Source organism: Simochromis diagramma, unplaced genomic scaffold (genome assembly GCF_900408965.1).
Source record: "Simochromis diagramma unplaced genomic scaffold, fSimDia1.1 OVJJ01000685.1, whole genome shotgun sequence".
NCBI classification, from domain to species: Eukaryota; Metazoa; Chordata; class Actinopteri; order Cichliformes; family Cichlidae; genus Simochromis; species Simochromis diagramma.
The window spans coordinates 12,438,987-12,455,608 of record NW_024387477.1 but is presented as its reverse complement, the minus strand read 5'-3'; the positions used below and the strand labels follow the sequence as shown (position 1 = coordinate 12,455,608).

The window sequence follows — 16,622 nt, the reverse complement described above, 5'->3', positions numbered from 1 at the left end:
AATAGCTCCACACGGCCGATTCTATGCAAGTCAGGGTCATCGGGATCCCTCCATGTAAAGAGGCGATCAGCTGAGCCTCATGCAAGAAGCGAGCCGCACACAGCACTTGATGTAACGCACAGAAATTTTATTACATAACAGGCTTTACTGAGACAACACAGCCAGTGAGCGACTGACAGCCGCTGTTACGGAAAACACCATCAGACAGATCTCACACACAAAGTCACGCACATTTTTAATCATAATTATGACAAACAGGCCAGAAAATACCACTAAACTGGACACTTTGGAACAGATCATTTTGGAGCCGAGACAGTAAAATAATTAAATATATATATTAAAAAAAATAAAGAAAAGAAAATGATTAAAACGTGTTCTTCCAAAGTTTTATTTTATCCTGAAAAAGATAATTTCTCTAAATATGGGGTTTTCCCTCGATGCACCACCAGGAGGCGGTAGAGTATATGATTACAAATCACGAGTCAAGTCACCCGGCTGTGAACAGTCAGGCTGAGACATCGACACACAGACACACAATACATTTCAAACACTTCATACAGCAAGAAAATTGTTTACATTTCAATTAATAATAAAAGGGAAAGTGAATGGGACGGATGTGATTTTTTGTTTTTAAATACTTTATTGTATATAAATACGGGGGGGGGGGGGGTATGAAGGAGAATCAGGGAAATGTTCCTAATTTTTGGAGAAATCCTTCGTGCCTACAAACACCACACAGAGACAAAAGAAATGCAGTCTTTAAGCATTCAGAGTCCGCATAAACAATAGCACTGAAAGGCAGATGCAGGCGTTGTTTTTTTTTTTGTCCTTTACCTGTGTAAAACGTTTTTTATGAGAAGAAGCTGTAGAGATAGGAGAACCCAACGATCCCAATGATGGCACAGCACAATGTAATCATCATCTTTTTCTGGAGACGCAATCAGAAACACACAGTCAGACGACAAAGAGAGGAATCAGGCTTTACTTTGCGAGCCGACGAAATTATCAACATTGATAGACACTGGTTTGAGGAAACAATTGAGCAAAAGCAGAACAAAGGGTTATAGAGGTTTGTGTGTAACTGTGTGTGTAAAGAGACAGGAAAGGTGAAACGACTTACCCCCTTTTTTGACACGTGTGCACCAGTCTTTAAAAGCTGTACTTTGCAACACTGTGGTTAACATGCTGACAGCAGCTACTACACTCCAATAAAACACACACACACCACTTTGCAACAAGCAGTCATCAGAATGTAAAATTCAGTTACATAATTCCATTTCTGCAAGTCAAACACGACAAATAAACACTGGGTAATTTAACACATAAAATCTTTAATTTCTGATAAAATCATTGACATTTACACAGGTAAAAAAAAAAAAAAAAAAAAAGCTTCAATTTTCTCTTATGTTCCAGTCTGCACCCCTAAATGATGATGATGATGCTGCGGGATTCTCATCTTCAAGTGCTTCATACAAAACCACAGTTTAAAATTTAATTCATGCTTAAATTACAACATTGTTTTACTGAAATCGGCCTACTCCCTTATGTCAGGGCTTCTCCTCATGACTGGTTGGTACTGATTTTATGTACGGCTGGAATCACATGCTTTAATTACCCTGTTAAAGCCACTGGATGACAACCTGTGCACTTTGGTTTGGTAAACTGTCAGTTCCAAAGATTGTCTGAAATTAAATGAATGAAATGATGATGGACAACCATTACTGAATCCAACAGGGAGGTACATGTTGCTAAAGCTAATGTGATCTAATACACAGCCCTGCAAAAATCCTGTCGTCTTTTTTTTTTTAAATACAAGTTTTCTATGTACATTAAAATGACTTCTTTAAATAAAATAAAAAAAGGAGGTATAATGTTCATCTTAGTTGAAATTGTTCATTAAGACTCGATGGGCTTTTTGGAGGACGTACTTTGTGGTGCGGATGAACTGGTTACAGTAAGAGGTGTTTGTAATATTGTCCCCACCCCCCACATTCACTAATGAGGGCAGTCTAAATGTTAGACACACCTATGAAGTAAAGAGCAGCACGCATACAGCCTCTGTTAAAAATGTCAAACCATTACATCCTAAGGCTGTGTAAACAAAAACTGAACATTATCACCTTCGCAAACATCAGATGTACTGCAGGACTGTGTCTAAAACTGGCAACTCAGTAGTAAAACCTAAAACATGCCTGTTAAGGCATTTCCTAGTAGTAAGACAAGACTAGCCACGGATACTTTACAGAGTGCCCATTTGTATGTGACGTCGTAAGCAACATGTCTTAGAACAGTAGAATAAATACAAAAAGACTATTCTGGCACTTACGGGAAACAAACCACTAGTGTTACTACCAGACTCTCTAAAACTCCTTTGGCATTGAAATATTTCTACAGCACTTTAACAGGAGGAGTAACTGTGTCTATACATGTAAAAGCTTTGGTTTGGGTTGTGAAAAGGATCAAATTTCAGCTGCTACAAGTAAGCAAATAAGGAGCGTTCATCACACGCACCTGTAAGTTCATGAAATGTGTTCCCATAAGTGCAATCCTTCATATTTGTTTTTGTTTTTTTTAACAACCAGTGATAATTACAGATATCTGAGCTACGCATTTGGAAATGTTAAAGTGCTGGAACTCCCCAAACCCTAACAACAGCAACAACAAAAAGAAATCCCACAGCAGTGAAAGTTCACTGGGGAGATTTTCAATCATAAAATCATATGAAGGCTCAAATAAATCAGGGGGTTTATGTGCTTCTGAAAGCTTTCAGATGACAAACGCTTCCCAGCTGATTCTTTGGCAGCAAATGTTGAACAGTGAAATGTTTAGTGACACTGAAGTGATGTTTTGTTTCCCAATTCCCTTTTCGCCTTCACAGAGGTACAATAGACAATGTACCTCATATGTCAGCTTTGGTCTTGTTTCCTCATTCGCAGGAGAGCATCCTCAATTGTCCAAAAGTGAGGGAGACCTTCAGTGTGTTTTATTCGATTGAAAATATCTGCAGGTTAAATATTCTTATACCCATATGGAGTGATCAGGATCGGTTTTTCCTTCTGCAGGCAGGCTGCTGAATATTGGGGAGGATGTTGAATACACAGATGATGAGATGATGGGAGCGATCAGCCCTATAGTGTCTGGGTGAGGATGATGATGAGGATAATGAGAAGAACCACGGCACAGACCACAGCAATAATGATGATCTTCTACAGAGAGGGAGAAACGTACACAGAAACAGCGTTGATGATGGGATACCTACAACTGAAAAGCACCCACAAACTTAACACCAGCATGAACTAATTCGCCACTACAGTAACCAGAGGCAAGAGGCCCAGAACAGGAGAACAACAACACACCCAAAGTACTTCAAACAAGCACACACACCTCGAGTAAGCCCTCTGGATAGTAAGAAAACACACACTGAGCCTCAAAGGAAGTGCAAACTCCTTCCCAAAGCATGCCTAACAGACACACACCCATTATACAGCAGGTATTTGCTCAATTACTCACCCTTAGGGCTTCTCTTACTCAAATAATTCATCATCATTTCTTTAATCCCACTGACAACCCGATTGCCAGAGCCACTATGATCACCAAGATCACCACAATCACAATTATTATCACCAGTTTCTGTTGGGGACAATTAGGACATAAATTATCAGATCCAATGTCAGTGTAAAAACAGCAGGACAGCAGGTCTTTACTTGACAATAGCAGATGTATCAGATAACATCGATTACTCTTGAGGCTTATTTACCACAAAAACTCTGCACATTAGTATTGCACAAGACTGAAACAGGGTCAGGGTTGATTGTCTGTTGTCCTGAAAATACAACAGTTTGCCTTTGCACACACACACATAATCTGTAACAGCCAGAAGCAAGCACACAACATCTCCAACCCTACAACACAGCAGCGGTTGTGGTTACAGCCTTCATGTGTAGACTGCACATCAACACAGTGAGGATGAAGCTGAAGAGAAAGGACAGAAAGAAAAGAAGCTCTGTGTGTGTGTGTGTGTGTGTGTGTGTGTGTGTGTGTGTGTGTGTGTGTGTGTGTGTGTGTGTGTGTGTGTGTGTGTGTGTGTTGGTGGGAGGGAGGATGCTTTTTATTCTGCTACGTGTTGCTGGGCAGGTCACAGTGGTGTTTAAAGCACAGGGTTCCACAGGCCACAGGGTGGTAACGGAGCAGGTAGAGGGGATCGGAGAGCACAAGTCACCACAGGGGGAGGTGGGAATGGTCTTCAAACAGGTTTCCCAAAAGCATCCTCTAGTGGAAGAAGAATTCCAACTATTCCCAACCTGAAAATAAAAAACAACCATGAGCAGGAGTTGCCTTCAGGACTCCTGCTTGACGATTGTTGGGGTTGAGGACTGTATGCAGGCCTCTCTAGGATCTGGATCCTTCTGAGGACAGGAAATGTCACCGCACAAGAGCTTGTGACACGTTGTTTGTTTTTAACCATCCCACACACTGATGGTATGCAATCCAATGGTAGTTAACAGCGCTGTATCATCTCCACAGTAGTTAATGCTATCAGTGTGTGTAAATCTAAATTAGGGGAGTTAATGTTACAGATCTTTTAAGGGCACCTGCCAGACTGAACAGGGTAAACTGAAAGTCTAAACATGAAAAGGAAGGTTAACCAGTAGAGACTGGGAGACATCTTTACTTTGTTTTGGTTTCATTATTGCTTGAACAGCTTATTGTGGACTGTGATTACCTCTGGCACGAAATTCAGAAAAAAAACCCTATAACTGCATTTAATGAGTCACTAACATGTAAATGTTGAAGGTCAAGCTTCTATGTTTGAAATCAAGTCTCAGAGGTCAAAGTACCTCTGAGACTTACCTTCGCTTTTAAGAGAACAATTTTCAAAAGCCAAAAATCGATTATTTTGTTAACAGAGTTAGCACTTTTCACTGATGATGACTTAGACTTCAAAAGTTAAGATAATTCTTTCTTGACAATATTTTTTTTTGTTTAGCCTGAAGGACTTTTTACAGGGTTTACTACCCTGTACAACCTGCATTACACCTGCATGACGGTGCAGTTCTACTCAACATGAGAGAGAAGAAAGCAGACTACATTTCCATATGCCGAACATATTCTAATTCACAATCAGTCAGGCTGGAGAACGCAGTTTTTTTTGTCCCATGGTGTCAAAGTTATTCTGTTTAATTGTAATTTTTAATCTTTGTCCTGCTTGTTCAGAACTAACTAGATTTGTAAATGCAAAGTTATTAAATAAATAATTCCAGTGCTTTTGGGAAACCTGACCATTGTTTTCGATGATTATCACTCACACGGCGAGCCTCTTGCTGAAACTTTGCAGCTTTTTTAGTGTCTGCAACAGCGCGCTCCACAAAGCCCACCGACTGGTCCATGTTGCTCTCGATCCTGTCAATCATTCCACCCTGATGTAAACGGCATCAGAGGTAAAGAAATGTAGCAGTGAAATTAAACAGAAAGAGAGAGAAAAAGACAAGCACCAGTGCAACAGTTGATGCGAATGGCAACATGTGCGAGTACTGGGTGAGGGAGGGTGAGAGAGACATGGTGAAGGGAGGATATGTAGGCACACTATGTGGTTTAAGTGTGGCAAACAGTGAGGAGTGCAACAGTGTACAGAAGATAAGCAGGAAAAAAAGACAAAAGCGGCTTGGTGCTATGACTGGAAAGAAAAAAGAAAGACATTACCTTGCGTGCTTTGGTCTGATACCTTACAGCTTTTTTGGTCTGCTCCTTTGCTGCTACTATGTGGTCCACCGACTTGGATATATTCTGCTCTATGTTTTCTACCATGTCACCCTGAAAAACATGCAACATTCTGTAAGGTACTGACACTTAAGCAGAAATGAGAAGCAGATTGGGTTAAATACAGAAGAATAAATCCGGTTAGAGGGGTATTACATGTTCACTGAACAGTTAGATTGCCAACACCTGCACTGAGGATCTCAGGGGTTTGTTTTGAATTCTGACATTTAATTTTAACTTGAATCACTTTTTATAGCCTCATATAGAGATCTATAAAGAGAGATCCAGGACATCAGCCTTGGTGGAGAATTAGTTCTGCAAGCACCCTTCTAGTTCTCTTCTGTAATTCAAACTTTCAAACGTAAAACTGGAATTAAAACTGGCAGGAAAAAAATATATATATATCCAAAACAATCTCACAGCACAACATGAAACATGTGCATAACAACAACCCTTACCTTACAAAGCCTTTTCCTCAGACAGCATTTTGCAAGCAACAAGAAATATGTGGTTATATTCAGTTAAGAAGCTAACAGTAATGTCCCTGTACCAGCTAGTTAGACGTTTGTTGACCTTGATGATTTATTCTATTATTATTTGTATTGGTACCGTTAACGCTGAGCGATGGGATGGAGGTGACAGTGGCAGAAGAGCGCAAAGAGTAAAGGAAAGACATACAGCTGGAAAAGAGTAAACAGAGTAATGATGTGCAAAGAGTTGGATACAATGAGGGCTGAACACAAAGCCATGGAGAGGATTTAAGGATGAATTCAATGAATGAACAAGCAAATAACTAGAATCAAATGACAGGCAGGTGGATGCAGAGGAGCGTACCTGGCTCTCGACCAGCATGGCGATGTCTACAAACATATCGTGCAGCTCCTTAATACTACTCTCCAGACGGACGATGTCTTTGTGTCTGGCTTCAATCTCATTCAGGGCTTGTTTGGAGATCCCAGAGTCTATAATCTGCGCAAAGGAGAGGCTTAACATTACCGAACAGCATCAGTTTAAACACAGGTGGCTAAATGAATATTTGGCATTGATTCAAATCAATGTGTATTCACTTAAAACGGCACCAAGCTAGAAAACAGTTGTTGTGATACAGCCTAAAAATCTAAAATCTATTCAAGGACACCACTACACAACAGTCCCGTCTTGCCCAGCAGTTGGACTCCTTAACAGTTAAGTGAGGTCAAAGTCTAGCCTGTTTGTTACAGGAATGTGAGACGCCGTATCTGAAAATATCAAGTCAAGCTGTGCGTCCTTGTGCAAGAAATTCCTCCCTACTTGTGTATTTTTTTTATCAACGTGAGCTCAGAGAATCTTGGCTACATTTTCAAGTTTTTCCAGCTGTTGCGTGTAGCCAAAGCAACACAACACAATGCTCCTTATCTCAGTGTGTCATGAGCAGACTGAGTGCGAGTCAGGTCGACTCCTAAGCGCCAATAATTAGCTGACACAAGCAGTTTAAGTTTTACTGAGAAACTGACAACTCGGCTTTCACAGTTCAACCACATCATGGTGGAGTTAACGTTAAGGTACGTTAAGGAAAATGCATATACGTGCACAAACGCACACTCTTACCCCTGCAGTGAACACAGAAGCATTACCACCCTCCAACATCTCCTCTAGTTCTTCATCCGTAGTTGCTTTTCCAGCTGGAGAGGAAAGGGAAAAAGGAAAAGGAGCGGGATTAATGACAAAGGCGACAATGGAACCATCAGATGTCTTTGTTGGTGTCGTTGTGACTCACTGATCTCGAGCTGTCTCTGAATACGTCCTTTACTCCTCTCCCGGAAATCCACCTGAGCTTCATTATACTTTGTCATCACCTCCACAAACTTCCTAGACAGCACTGCATGCTGGGAGGTAACAGAATAACAATGGAAGAGCTTATAAGTAACACTTTTAAATGATGAATGCAGAAACCTGAAGACAAAGACATGTATTTGTCCCATCTTCCTCCCTTCACACCTGATCAGTTGCGGCAGATGGCCGCCCCGCCCCAAACCTCGTTCTGCTGGAGGTTTCTTCCTGTTAAAAGGAAGTTTTTCCTTCCCACAATCGCCAAAGCACTTGCTCATAGGGTTTCATTTTATTGTTGGAGTTTTCTGTGTTTTCTCTGTACTGTTGTAGCGTCTTTACCTTACTATATGAAGCACCTTGAAGCAACTCTTGTTGATTGATTGAAATGGAATATTTTAGAAATGCTAAACATTTATTAAAGTCTTAAAGCAGAAGTATTAACAAGCACCCTCTTCTCTTAATTCTCTCTTAACCTACTTTTACCTAAAATACAACAAATAAGACCATCAGAAAAAAAATCAACCTCACATACAAAGCCCAGCATGAGGGGGAAGTTTGCAAGCAAAGCGCTTTCTCAGAAGGTTACTTGAATCGTCTGAAGGAGATGATTTACCTGTGATTTACGTATCCGCGTGTCAGCCGACACCCTCTCCTGCTCTTCTGACTCCAGATTCCTCTCAATGGCTGGGAAGAAGGCAGAGTTACTTCACTTAAACAACCTTGAACTGATTAAATATAACACCACTATTCACTTGTTTACTAATCCACCTAACATACAAGTTATTCATAATGACAGGCTGTATGTAGAAATGGGAGCGGGACTCACTCTTGAGTTTGTTCCTCGCACCGTTGGCCAACTTCTTTATGTCATTGGTGATCGCCTCCAAGTCCTCCTGTGTTTCTGTGCAGGATACAGCATAGTGCAGATTTTCAGTGCTGATGCCTTTCCTGATCAATGTTGTGTTATTTTGTAACGCAAAAAAAATGAAGTAAATGTCAGAGCTGGTGGTGATTTCTTACTCTGATCTGATGTGGGAGCAGACAAGATGACAGAGTAAAGCTTTTTCACTTCTGTCACGTTCTCATCGATTTTCTCAATGTTGTTTCTGATTACCTCGATCTGTAACACAAGGACACACCGCAAATGGCAAACACATGCAAATCACACCAGCTTAGAACACGCAGGTCCTCGTGAATGCAAGTGAAGCAAAACAATCACACTCAGTGCATACATACACCCATAGCAGCACTTACCTCAGAAAAGAACTCATCCATGAAGCCTGCGTTGTCCACAGCAATCTCCACATCATCATCATCTTGATCACACACCTATAAGAATAAACAGAAAGAGCAGGACTAAGAGCGTGAGGTGGTAGGCCCGCAGGCCCTATGTTTCTCAATGGCTTTTCATTCTTCATGTAGAACAAGCCCATCCAAAATTTTTCCTTGTCAACCTGTTGTCTTTAGGTTAAGAGCCGACTAGTTGCTGCACAATTATGGTATTAATTATTTAATCCATATTTTGGGGCATCGCCAGAAAGAAAACCAGCGCTGTTAACACTGCACTGCATTAAAGGTCCATGCAAAACCCCCTAAAATTAATTTTTAAATCCAAAACCAGCCATTTGTTTAGGACATCAGTAAAATGTTAACTATTCAAAATGCCTTACAACAACCTGCAAGAAGACAAAAGGGCTGAAACTGAGTTTATACAACTTTAATCAGAGGACTTCCTGTTTGGTGATTGTGGGCAGCGTTGTCCTGCTTTCAAGTTTCATGCAAAAAAACAATTTTGACCTAATTTCAGTATGGAGAGGTAGTTTAGTGCATTTTCAACACATTATTATTAGTTACATAAATCAACAGGATAAAAGACAAAATAAAACTCTTAGCTTGTGTGTGCATGTGAAGCATGTGTCCTGAAGTAGTGACATTGGTTGAAAATGTGAGGTAGTAAGTCCTGCAGTCCACTACAAGGTACACTAAAAGTTTTGTTTTACAAGGGGTAAAAATACTGTACATTTCTGAAATCCCACCAAATCAAAGTTAAGACTCAACTTGAACAAACAATTTAAGCTCAAACACCAGAATCTTAATATTAGCAAAAAAGTATAATTTAACCTCCCTCAAAGCCATAAAATGTGGAAGCTGCAGTTTCTGTCATTTTGAAAAGAAACTCCATGTGCTCTGTTAACCCAGCCGCCACACATGCAACATCAATGGAAAGCCCGGATTTCCCCTAGACTCCATAAATTGTGCTTGACATAGAGGTCTCAGACTCATGTCAACGACAGAGGACAAAAATGAACTGCTGGGTCTTGCAGAAGAATAACCTCGATATCGGTGCCTCCAACACTGTCAAACAGCACCACAGACTAGCTTGCAGATTTCCTGATCCAGATCTGGGAGGATCACATCCAGAGGATGCCCAGTAGTTGTCTGGAGTGCAAACAGGCATGTGGAGGTCATCCATGCAACTGAGCTATTTTATAACAGTTGGATCATCCTGTAGCTCTAACCCATCTAAGACTTTTCTCATGTATTACATATTACTTAAGCAATAAAGTATGTTTGCCATGATATTTGCAATTAGATAGATAAAAAGAATACATAAATAAATAATGACATAACAAACCAGCCATGGTTTAAAACCAATCTTCCATCCACTGTCTTAACTACTGATCCAGCATCCCCCTGGGGGCTCCAAACCTCTGTTTAAATAATTCAAAACTACGTCCGAGTCCATTAAACTCTGCACTTGTTATTTTTTGTATCTCTAAAACCTTACAATAACAGCATTTAAATTAAACCTTTAACACCGGTGCAAACTTAAAAAAAAAAAAAAAAAAAAAAAAAAAAAATTAGGTCAGCAGTGGAGGCTCCAGGAAGTTCCTGTTCCCAGCCAGAAGTTAAGTCTGGTATTCACCTATAAAAACCACACCCTGAAACTTCAACACTTTGGTCCTCGCATGGATTATAATGTGGTTAGTTGTGAGCTTTAGAGGTGCTGCTAGGGGAAGTATTTCCCATCTCAACGTCAAGCTAAACAAACTGGCTGGAGTCTGGTGAGAAGAAGGATATCTCTATCTGTAGGGTAAATACGAAACCTCAAACAACATTAAAGGAAGTGTATTCAAATCACACTGCTAGACGATATATTGAATTTATAAAAATAAAATAAGCAGCTGTGCTTTCTTTAAACAAAGTAGAGTCAAAACAATACAATTAGTTTAATTTAATTTACAACTTTACACATTTATTTTAGAGAGATTTTCTGTTTAATTTCTTTTTTCTGAAGTTTTTCTGTTTGGGTTGGAAAAGCTACCGAACACAGTTTAGACCGTGAGCCTTCATGCAAAGCTATACTAATGAAATTGCTTTCTGGTTAGCAGCTCAGCCTGACCCTAATCAGTTTACATCCAGCATTTCATCAGAATGCTTCACGCTGCTGACTATACGTGTCACAAGTGACGGGCAGTAAACACAAGTCAGCGCTGATGGTTTGCTACGCACGCACCAAGCACTGGCAGTGAATGTTTAACATCTAGGACCAGAGGCAGGCTCCAAGACGTCAACCAATTTTCACTCTAAGCTGACTTTAACAAAACTGAGGCAGAGTGAACGGACATCACGGCCACACCATGACTGCGTTTGATAAAGCGAGAAAAGAAAAAGCAGCTCTATTTGCTTCCTCCCTTCTAATTACTTCTGCTTTTAAGTGAAATATATTCTGATCAGACACCCGATGAGCTGTTCCAGGCATTTGTCCAGAGTTTGTGCTTTGTAACAGGTGACTCTGTGTGACCTGCAGAGGTCCACAAATTTGGAATAAGCTTCAAAGCACTGATTTAGGTTAGTATAATAATGTATGTTGGAAATTAAAGATGTATTTGCTGTATATTATCTGAGGTTTGGGCGTTGTATGTTATGGAGAGGCCCATTTCACAAATAACCGTCTTATATATTATCATTTTGGAATTTGTTTTTTAATAAATTTGTGAAACCTTTGACTCTTCAGGTGTGCACCCAGGTCAAAGTCGAGGCTTGGAAAATGTTAAGACGTCATCGGTTTGATGCCTCTGATCTCATATCAGCTGACTCACACACAGTATTTACAATAGTAAGCTCAATAAATATTACGGCTCATTCACACTGCACCTGTCCTGTGCACCTGTTGTGCTTCTTTTCACTGTCATATTCAAACAGTAAGCATTTTCTTTTGCAGTCCTCAGTTTCTGGACAGTTTCAACATTTCCTGACATTTTACAGACAAAAATTATTAACTGAGAGAATAATCAGCAGATTCATCAGTATTGAAAGTAATCATTAACCCTTCTAGGTAGTAACATTTACTGCAACTGCACGAATGCTGACTTTTAGACTTGGCCTTTAACCTTCCAGCCTTCATCTAAAATTTGAATTGCAAATGTAGCCGAGACCATTTGCTTCAGGCTGGCGTACCTACAGCAGTAGTTGAACCGAGAGTTTCCAGGACATAGTGCTTGCTTTTGAATCTCTCGGAGAGTTATTCATCAAACGCACCACTCAGGCTCACGCACACTCTCACACTGCATTTCTGCTCTTGTGAGATAAGACCAAGCACTCACTTCCTTCCAGTGTCTCTCATTCAGCAAAAACAAGAGGAAAGGGAGTGATGTGTGCACCAAACCAAACAACCAAAGACCACAAAGACACACACACACACACACACACACACACACACACCCCTTGTAAAAACATCGTGATAATGACAGGAACAGTCAGAGGCAGTGACCTTATCCAAGTCATCAAGAAAACTTTAATAGCATTACTCAATAAACTCACTTGCTCATCTTAACACTTTACTTCACTTCAGAAGACACAAAGAAATTCTTGGATCAAACTCCTACGAACCATTTCAGCTTAAAGTTTGGGAGATGGCCAACTCTTCATGATTGGTTTGCGAGATGTCAAATATTTGGGAGGCATGTTTAGACAGGTGAACAAGGTTTATGTAACAATATCTAACACGAGCTTTAAATGGTGCTGCGAGCCAAAATCCAGCCCGACTGTTGGTGAATTAGATTTGCTCGCTTAGAAATAAAAAAATAGAATAACAAAAACAAAAAGCATGACAGCTATAATCTCATGCAGAAGATTGCATTTAAGATTTTGATGGCTGCACAGTGGGTAAAATTAGGTCAAGTGGACATCGCGATTAGAAAACATCAAACACGCAGCACAGAATAGCGATAGTGGAGTTGAAACTATGTGGGCACCAGTAGAGCTACAGGACAAGATCGACCAACCAGAAAAAAGAAACAAATATAAAAACAGCAGAGGTTTTGATGATCAATAAAAAGTTAACAGCCAAGCAAAAAGAAGAAAACCACTTTGGAAAGTCATTTGTAAGGATTTGTTGTTTCTTCAGGCTAATATGAAGTTCAGTTTTTGGACAATTTGTCGATAAATGATGCAGAAAATAATCAGATAAAATCCATAATAACAAGAAATGTTAGTTACTGCTGTCTGAGCAACAGCATTTTCTGTGGGATGGTTTAAAAATGAGCTGCTAGCTTTAAAAGCAGTAGCACAGGGACCTGGGGTCAGATTTACAGCAGCGTGGTGACAGAAGCCTATTTAGTCCATCAGCAGTTGTGTTGATGCAAAGCATCTGACAAGGGATTTTAAAAACTCCATATGGCAATGAAGACGGCATGTTTACGCTGTTACATTTTTACCACTGGGTGTAAAGTGCTTTGAGTGACTGATAAGACTAATAAAGTGCTACGTAACTGCACTCCATTTACGATTTGTGCCGATCAGGTTAGGAAGCAGAGCAGCACCAGAACCCCAGCTCGTCACTGAAGACACAGAACTGAAAACCAGATGAGCTTAAATGAAAGTGCATTTGAAAATACTATGAGGGAACAGAAAGGCAGAACAACAGAAAGTAACAGTCATGTTAGTCTAGCTCACAAGTGAGGTTACCAACTTCTCCTCTCAGTATTTCTCTAAAAATAGTCAAATAAAACAAGCGTAAAGTGGAGCTTGGCCAATAAGCTGCCACATGTAACAGTACACTAACTTCAGCAAATTACGATTCTACACTTCATACGGTTTATAAAAGTGCCAAGGTCTTCAGTACGTCAGGTGATGTGATAATGATGCCAGTGGCGTAAGCAAACATTGACATGAACGCGCACATACACACATACAGCCTAGATTACTGTCGGCAAGTTAAACATTAGAAAGGAAACTCAAGGAGGGAAATGAAGACAGGGGGATAAGGTGGGAAGATAAAGAAACACAGGAGTAAAGGCAGGTCGAGGTAGTCGGAAAAGACGCAAGTATTACTGGAGAAAAATTAAAAATGTCACACGGCCTGCTTATAAACACATGTCTGACCTAGTTCTGCTTACATCTGTACTTCCTTTAATGTAAAGCCAACTGTGTTGTGATAAAGATATCTGGGAGTGGGGGCAAGTGAGGAATACCACTGCTCAAACAATTTTAAAACACAGCAAATATTTGACCAGCAGTTTTAGGTAGCTATAGCAACACAACATCCCTCAACACACGTCATCATGAGTTACTGTACAACAGCAGCAGCATAACCCAATTCAGAAAAGAAGAGGCCAGTGATATGAAAATGTGGGAGATTTGCGCTGTACTGCACCATTATTGATATAGACCCACTGGCCACTTTGCTAGAACCCCATTCCTTCAGAACTGCCTTGATTTTTCATGGCATGCCAGAAACCTTCTTTTCAGTCCATCCTGACAGGATTGTATCACAATGTTGCTGCACATTTGTTTCACTGCATCCCAAAGGTACTCTACTGAAGTAAGATCTAGTGGACACGGTCAACACAATACTCAAGTAAACAACGCTCCGTTGATATTAAGGAACTCAAAGTGTGTAAAGACAACACCCCCCACACCACTAAACCACTACCAGCAACCTTAACTGTTGAAACATGCAGGAAGATCCATGCTTTCATGTTGTTAACGGCAATTTCTGACCCAACTACCTGAATGTTGCAGCAGAAATCAAGACTGTTCAGATAATGCAACGTTTTCCAGTCCTCTATTGTCCAATTTTGGTGAGCCTGTGTGAACTATAACCTCAGTTTTCTATTCTTAGCTGACACGATTGACATCCAGGGTGGCTGTAGCTCAGGAGGCAGAGCAGGTCATCTGCTGATCGGAAGGTTGGTGGTTTGATCCTTGGCTCCCCCAGTCTGCATGCCGAATATCATTGAGCAAGATACTAACCACAAGTTGCTCTCCGGGGCATCCATTGGAGTGTTGAGTATGTGTGCAGTTAGAAAGCACTTATAAGCATAGGAAAAAAGAAAAGTTGCATGTTGTATAAAGCGCTATATAGGAGTCCGTTTACCATTACCATTTACATCCGGTGTGGTCTTCTGCTGCTTTAGCCCATCTGTAATAAGTGGTCATTTGAGTTACTGCTGCCTTTCCATCAGCTAAAATCAGTCTGGCCATTCTCCTCTGACCTCTGACACCAACAAGGGATTTTCGCCCAGAGAACAGCCGCTTACTGGATACATTCTCTTTTTCAGACCATTGTCTGCAAACCCTAGAGGTGGTGTTGGGGGAAAAATCCCAGTAGATCATTTCAACATTTCTGAAATACTCAGGCCATCTCATCTGACACCACCAACAACCACACCAACAACTACAACACGCTCAAAGTCCCTTAAAAAAAAGTCACCCCTCTTCTCCATTCTTCACCACCACCTGCCAACACGGCTAAATGCACTCAGTTACTGCCATGTAATTGAGTAGCAGATGAATAGGTCAAATGTCTGATTATCTTCATTTCTAAATAAATAGTTAAACAAATTGTCAAGGTGCTGGGACCAGATCATTCTTCAAGAGCTATAATAAAGTCCGCCCTTTTATCGAGCAACAGTTAATCAATACCAATGAAAACAGAGTGACTCACCTAAGTTATTTTTAGCCACGATACACCGGGATATATAAATTAAGCTCAATTTCACTGGAATTACTTGGGTAAATATGACCTGTTGAGCTGCAGTTCAGTTAATAAGAATTAACCTCTACTTCAAACCTTATACTCAGAAGTGAAAGCACAAAACACGTCTTGGATCACTTTCATCCAGCACTTCCATTCCCAATCATTATCCAAGCTGTAATGTCACTACAGCCATCACATGAGTTACATCATCATATATCTCACTATTGTTGTTTGTTTTGTTTTTTATATATGCTATATATTTATGGTAAAGGTTTAAATCAAAGAGTGTAAAATTTTCATTTTACAAATCCTAACCTCAAACATCTTAAAATGGTCGTTTTTCTTTTTCGGAGTGTACAGAGTCAATATTGATGAGTAAAAGGAGACACTTTCAGAAAACTCAACGTTTCCTAAACACTACCTACCGCTTTAAGCTGCTCCAATCGGTCCTTCATTTTTAGGCGGTTAGCTTCACAGTATTAAAATAAAGAAATAAACACAATATTGTGCAAAAAGGGTTTAAAAAAAAAAAAAAACTAGTCCCAATCTCTCAAGTTCTCAGCCAGCTGCCAAGCTAGCTGTGCAACAGAGACCCACCGCCAGTGAGGCAGAAAATTAAACTCCCCAAAAGTCTTGACAGATGTCCCTGAGAAAACGACTTTTTTCTGAAAACAGGAGTCTTTCCGTCGCTTTTCCATACAATATGGCTGCTGGGTTTGAAGCCAGTGTTTTTTTCTTGCTAAATCTCCTCGCTCAGGGGATTAAAACAACAGTTGTGTGGAGCCGTATAATCTGTTTCTCCGCTGGCTACCAGTAATCATTCTAAAACGCACTTTTATGGCTAACGCATGCGCAGACAAGTCCCCCGATCGCGGGGATGAAGCCACGCCCTGAGCCACCTGCACTCGTGATGCATTCAGGTATTGTAGGAATAATAAACTAACTAACCTGCGGATTTGTTGGAAACTCTTTTAAAAATATATAATAAGGAATCAAATGTGATTATTTTTGTCTTATGAGGGAATTTAGAGAAAGATATGGAGTCACAGAAGATAAACATCCGCAGAGTCTC

General features: G+C 40.3%; 1 protein-coding gene across 5 annotated transcripts; it reads right to left on the bottom strand.

The window, feature by feature from the left end:
* Window positions 1-106: 106 nt before the first annotated feature.
* On the bottom strand, window positions 107-16,387 carry stx3a (syntaxin 3A). 5 transcript variants are annotated; one of them, XM_040015340.1, is made up of 11 exons: window positions 15,976-16,385; window positions 8,821-8,895; window positions 8,587-8,686; window positions 8,393-8,467; window positions 8,180-8,250; window positions 7,514-7,622; window positions 7,345-7,418; window positions 6,592-6,726; window positions 5,701-5,811; window positions 3,511-3,630; window positions 1,401-3,206 (listed from the first exon to the last, which is right to left on the bottom strand). In XM_040015340.1, exons 1-10 carry the CDS (start codon window positions 16,003-16,005, stop codon window positions 3,544-3,546), a joined length of 867 nt encoding a protein of 288 aa, XP_039871274.1. In that variant the 5' UTR covers window positions 16,006-16,385; the 3' UTR covers window positions 1,401-3,206; window positions 3,511-3,543. The 5 variants fall into 5 exon arrangements, with proteins under 5 accessions (XP_039871276.1, XP_039871272.1, XP_039871274.1 ...); XM_040015342.1 differs by lacking the exons at window positions 1,401-3,206; window positions 3,511-3,630; window positions 5,701-5,811 and adding exons at window positions 107-928; window positions 5,307-5,417 and having other exon boundaries at window positions 15,976-16,387; XM_040015339.1 differs by having other exon boundaries at window positions 1,401-3,630.
* Window positions 16,388-16,622: the final 235 nt, after the last annotated feature.

Coding starts and splice junctions, on each gene's coding strand:
- stx3a (XM_040015338.1), bottom strand. CDS start 16,005: ATGAAGGACCGATTGGAGCAGCTTAAAGCG. Junction 7,419..7,513: donor TCAGAGACAGCTCGAGATCA/GTGAGTCACAAC, acceptor TTTCCTCTCCAG/CTGGAAAAGCAACTACGGAT. Junction 6,727..7,344: donor CTTCTGTGTTCACTGCAGGG/GTAAGAGTGTGC, acceptor TCCTTTGCGCAG/ATTATAGACTCTGGGATCTC.